General features: G+C 50.7%; 1 protein-coding gene across 1 annotated transcript in view; it reads left to right on the top strand.

Moving 5' to 3' along the window:
- Nucleotides 1-5,233, top strand: part of PODXL (podocalyxin like) — a 29,555-nt gene that overhangs the window by 2,648 nt on the left and 21,674 nt on the right. Inside the window, exon 3 of the mRNA XM_019543764.1 lies at nt 1,750-1,833. Within this exon, the coding sequence (XP_019399309.1) occupies nt 1,750-1,833 (84 nt within the window). The remainder of the gene's footprint in view (nt 1-1,749; nt 1,834-5,233) is intronic.

Here is a 5,233-nt window from a genome sequence, read left to right as displayed (position 1 = left end):
GGGTTTTTAAGAGGAGGTTAGATGCACATCTTGCTGGGGTCGTTTGACCCCAGTACTCTTTCCTGCCATGGCAGGGGGTCGGACTAGGTGATCTGCTCAGGTCCCTTCCAACCCTAGAAACTATGAAACTATGAAACACTTGACTGGGGTGACTTAGTTAGGGAAGAAGGGTCTGGAGCAGGGGTTTGTACTAGATGACCTCCCTGGGGTCCTGCCAGCCCTGCTTTTCCATGAGGCTATGACTTTTGTATTCTTCAGGCTGTATGTTCATGTTGCTGTCTGACGGCCAGGCAACAAGAGAAGACACAAGCTCTGCCATAGGTGGAGGTCTTCCTGGGAAAACCTCTAACAAGGCATGAGCCTGCAGCCCAGGATCGGGTAAAGTCCCCAGATGAGGGGGGAGAGGGAGTTGCAATCCGGCTGCCGTTCAGGGAAGAATTTTATTTGGGATGGAAGAGAAAATATAATGGAGGAAGAAATTTGCTGGAGATAAGATAGGTGGTTGGGCCTGCAGGAGTTGTGCATGGTCTTTTTGTTTGCTCTGCAGAGGAGCTACACCATGCATTAGAGCAGGGGTGTCAAATGTATGGTCTGCAGGCCAGGTCTGGCCTGAGGAGCCGCTCTGCGCAGCCCTCCCATTTACTGGAGGCGATGGGAAGTTGGGGATGTGGCCAGGGGGAAGTGGCTTGCCACAAAATCCAGGCCTAGGTAGACCTGGCAGTTGGCAGCAGGAAGGTAAGCAAGAGCTGCTGATACAACCCCAATTGCCCTCCAGGCACTTCACCCATTGCTGCTGCCATGGCCCCAGTTCCTTGGCCGATAGTCCCACCACCATCCCATGCTGGAGCTGCCGTTGCTACTGCACATCCCATGGCCCATGCCGGAGTAGAGCTCCCACCATGGCAGAGGGGCATGCACTGGTGGCTTCAGCTTTGGCATGGGGCACACGATGAGAGCAGGAGTTGCGCAATTCCGGAGTTGCCGCTGCGTGTCTGAGGGTGAATCTGGCCCACAAGGAGCCCCGCTGTCCGGATCTGGCCTGGGGTGCAAGGTGAATTCGCGCCCCCGTATTAGATGATGGGGCTTGGGTGTGTGTAGCAAGGTGGGAAGCATGGCAATAGGGGTGGGAGAGGTTTCAGAGAGTTGCTTTCAGCACAGGTGGGTCTGGATCCCAGCCAACATGCATACAACTGCCTAACCTCACCCCGCAGTGGCCATGCTGTCCGCCTCCTCCCCTTAATGCCAAAACTCATTTTGGCATGTGCACTAACAGATACGCACCAGACAGTGGTTTCCCAAATAGGGTTATCCAGATAGATGAGCCCAACAGACCTGACACGCCTCATTTCACTCTTGCCTCTCACATCTGCTGTCTGCTGATTTTTATATTCGTTGTTTCACAGAATTTATGACCGTAAAAGGGGTCATTGGTTAGACCTCGTCCAACTGCTGGTATAGTACAGGCCACAAAATGGACTGGGATGCTTCAGACAGGGTTCTTTGGGTAGATGTGATCTCCTTTATTAGGCCAACTAAAAAGTTGGAAAAAACTGCTTAGTTGAGTTGGTCTAATAAAAGAGATCACATCTGCCCGAAAAACCCTGCCTGCCAATGTCCGTAGGCCAACGCAGCTACAACCACCCACCCTTGGGACACTCCGGGCCTTCGTGCCTGACCTGCCAGTTCTACCAGAGACCAGGTCTCCATTGCATCGAAATGACTGATTTGGGGTGGATTGTGTCTTTTCAGATCGCTTGCAAGGAGCAGATACCGTTGTTCGAAACAGAAAAGAAAACACCAAAGCTTGTAACCTTGAAAGCGACGGGAATCTGTGTGAGTAGCACCTTTTCCTGTGTCTTAAAAAACTCATTCGAACTAGACCCATCTGCCTGGAAGCTTTGGAGATCGGACATGATCTGGCAGAGTCTTAGCCTGGAAAAAAAGATGTCCTTGTTCTCTTCTTGCTTATGCTGGAGTGAATCAGAAGCAAGTCCATTGAAGTTGATAGTATTACATGCTGTAAAGCCAGAGTAAGTGAAAGGAAAACCCAGCCCAAGTAGTTTATACTAGGAGTCCTCAACTATTTCGGAGTATGAGCTGCACCCAAGTCAAGTTAATAGGAAGGGCACCCTCCTCCTTGTTCATATTCATGTAACATCTCTGTGGCAGTTTCTGATATGGAGACTTGTTTAATACATAGATAACTGCCTTTAATGTCTTGCACTGAGACAAAAGAGTCAATTTTGTATGAATTTGCCACCTCCCCGCTCCTTACTTTTTCATACTTGTGATTGTTTAGGATGCCAAGTGGCTTTTGGATGGGCAAGGCCCCTGGCTTCTAGTTCTTGGGGTTTTCAAGACAGTAGGGGGACATCTGTACTGCTTGGGTGTACCCTGTTCCTGTGTCCTTTGCCAACCCCAGGAATGAGGGACCCAAACCGTTTGGGGAATGCTGCCCGCTCTCTCCCTGGCACATTTGAGGGCACTCATGGGGGCACCCCAGGGTGACTTCCCTGCCTCATTTCCAGTTTGGGGGTGGATGAATGGGGGCGGGTAGCCAGGGTGCATGCCGGGGATGCAGGGCAGGCGTACCCTAGAAGTGCCAAGTCTGGCAGGGTCAGTTTGGCGGCTCTTACTTGTGCTGCCTCCGGGGACGGAGAGACATTCCTGACCGTGGGTTGCCCCAGCTGTAGTGCGGGCTCATGCTGGCTGAAAAGGAGCGTAGTGAGAGCCAGGCAGGCAGGAGGAGACAGACCACTGGAGCATGCACGCTTCTCTTCTTCAGCCTAGGAGCTGCATGCACCTCCCTCCCTCTGTGTCTCAACCTATTGATCCACCTCCCTGCTGGGGTCTGGCTGGCCCGAGAGGGAAGATGCGCCCAGCTTGGGGACCACAGCCAGTCTGAACGCACCCATGGGGATGGAGGTTGGGGAGGCCGCTGCAGAAACCTCCCCCCCTTTCCGAGTAATAGACTTTCATAGATTAAATCAAGTTTAATCAAGTAAACAAACGCGCCTGCAAATGCTAGGAACTTGGCGAGCGGAAGCTGTGCTCGTTTCTGCGACGCGGGGCCTCTGAGTCACTTCTGGCCCCAGAGTATAATGGCTCCCTGGCTGTGCTCAGGCAGCAGCCCCTGCAAAGTGCTCTCGGGGCTTTGCACCCCTGTGCTGGACTCGCAGCGGGCTGCGCCACAGGGAAGGTGACTCACGGCCACCACCTCCTGGTCAACGTCTCCCCTGCTCTTAGGGTAAAATCATGGTAAAAGCTCCTTAAATGGATACTGCCAGACTAAAATCCACATCTGCAGCCGTATCTGTGTCATTAGTAATCGCTTGGATTACTTAGGAGGCTTCAAAAAAATATTGGGCATTCATATGGATCAAGCAGATAGCCAGGTTATGATATAGGATTGTCAGAACGCCAGCACATGTCTGAAAGGGATAAACTCTTCTGCTGGGAGGAGAAAGCCGGTCTGTCTGGGAGGGAGGGAGGAAGAAGTTTCCCACACTTTCCTCTAAAGCAGTGGTTCCCAATTGGTGGTGCAGGTACCACCAGTGGTATGCAGACAGCCTGTCAGTGGTACGCGTTAACAAATTTATTATAAGTACTTTATATGACAGAAATTTGCTGGTGGTACTTAAAGTTGAACTGAAAATTTGCTGGTGGTACTTAAGGTATCGTGTTAAATTGGTGGTGTGCTGTCTGTCAGGGTTTGGGGACCACTGGTCTAAAGCATCTAGCTTGACCAGTGTCAGAGACACTGTTGGACTGGTTGGGCTCAGGGTAGCAGATCCTGCGGGCTTCTGGACTTTTCCCCACTGATACATTTCCAGACCAGAGCATGAAACTAGAGCAGGCAGCTTTGCTTGTGGTTCACTTTTATGGCTTCAGGTCTTATCCCTACACTGTTGCTTTGCAGATGAAATGGCAGGACAGTGATTAAGATAAGGACATAGGATGAAATGCCAGACAGGATCCAGCTTGGGCAGTAGCCAGAGCCAGACGCAGGAAGGTGAAGGATCAGCAGAAGTGGGGCAGTGGGTCTCCACATGAGGTCTCACCTTGGTTTTTAAATTGAATTTAGACCTCCCTCCCATATTTTCAGTGAACATGCGTGTGCTTTAATCCATGAAAACATTGCAACTTTATTTTATTTAAAGAATGTCTTTTTGGGCTCTAAGTTACCATGCCCACTTTGCTTCAGTCATGCACGGGTGATGGGTTGGCTCACCATGCGTGGTCAGGTGGCTAGCAGCTGGCTTCAGGGACCGGAAGAGCCTTGTAGCAAAAGGTTTGACTTCGCTAGCTCAAGTGGAAGAGCTGGTGGTGATGGGCCTGCGTTTCGATCCCTATGGAGTTTGCCTGTATACACTCGGAGTTTGTTACAACGGGGCCCCCTGTGCAATGCCTAGACTCATGTTTCTCCATCTGTTTAGACTCAAGACACCCCTCCTTAGGTTCAGGGCACCCTTGTTAGATTCAGGGTGCCCCTTGGAAGATGCTGGCTCTTAGCTTTTACTTGTTTTTTGACTGCAGAAAAAATACTAAAGCAATCCTTTTGTTGCAGAGAACTCAGAAGGAGCACACCAGGGCAGCATCACTATGGATTCCTATTTGAAATCTAGGGTTTTATCTTGTGAATCGTGTTTGCACACCTAACAGTGCTAAGGTTGTGCGGCACTATGGTTGATAATCACTGGTTTCATCTAAGTAGATTCGTATAAAGTGCCCCTCACTGGAGCATCCAAGGGCAGATTGCAGATCGGCCCCTTAGGCACCACCACATGTGGATAGATTACCTGGGCTTCCCTGGGAAACTGAGTCAGAGGAATCAGGTGAGGTCCCTGGACTCCTCAGGTAAAGAGGAGAGTTAAATGGATAGACCGAGTGCTGAGCCTGGAGGCTTGGAGCTGGCCAGTATGACCTGCTAAGCACAGGGGTGTTTCTGAGCTCCCTCCTTGGACTTGACCTATGGGTGCATGTTAGGCATCACAGAAGAAGCTTTTTAAAGTCGGCCTCTAACGGGGGCTGAGGGTGGTAGCCATGCCCACCACTTGTAGAGCAGCCCTTTGTGTGAGCTCGATGCCGAATTATATAGGACTGAATTAAGCACAGGCTCAGACCTGTTCAATTTAAAACTTTTATTGTTTCACAAAGTCATAAACTAAAGGAGGTCTGTTGGTTCACGAGGTTCCCAAATCAAGCCCTTGCTCTCTAACCCGGAGGCTAGGTG

The sequence above is a fragment of the Crocodylus porosus genome, unplaced genomic scaffold (assembly GCF_001723895.1).
Source record: "Crocodylus porosus isolate Cpor-Errol unplaced genomic scaffold, CroPor_comp1, whole genome shotgun sequence".
In the NCBI taxonomy this organism is placed as follows: Eukaryota; Metazoa; Chordata; order Crocodylia; family Crocodylidae; genus Crocodylus; species Crocodylus porosus.
Note: the sequence above shows the minus strand (reverse complement) of the source record. Positions and strands in the feature narration are given on the sequence as shown.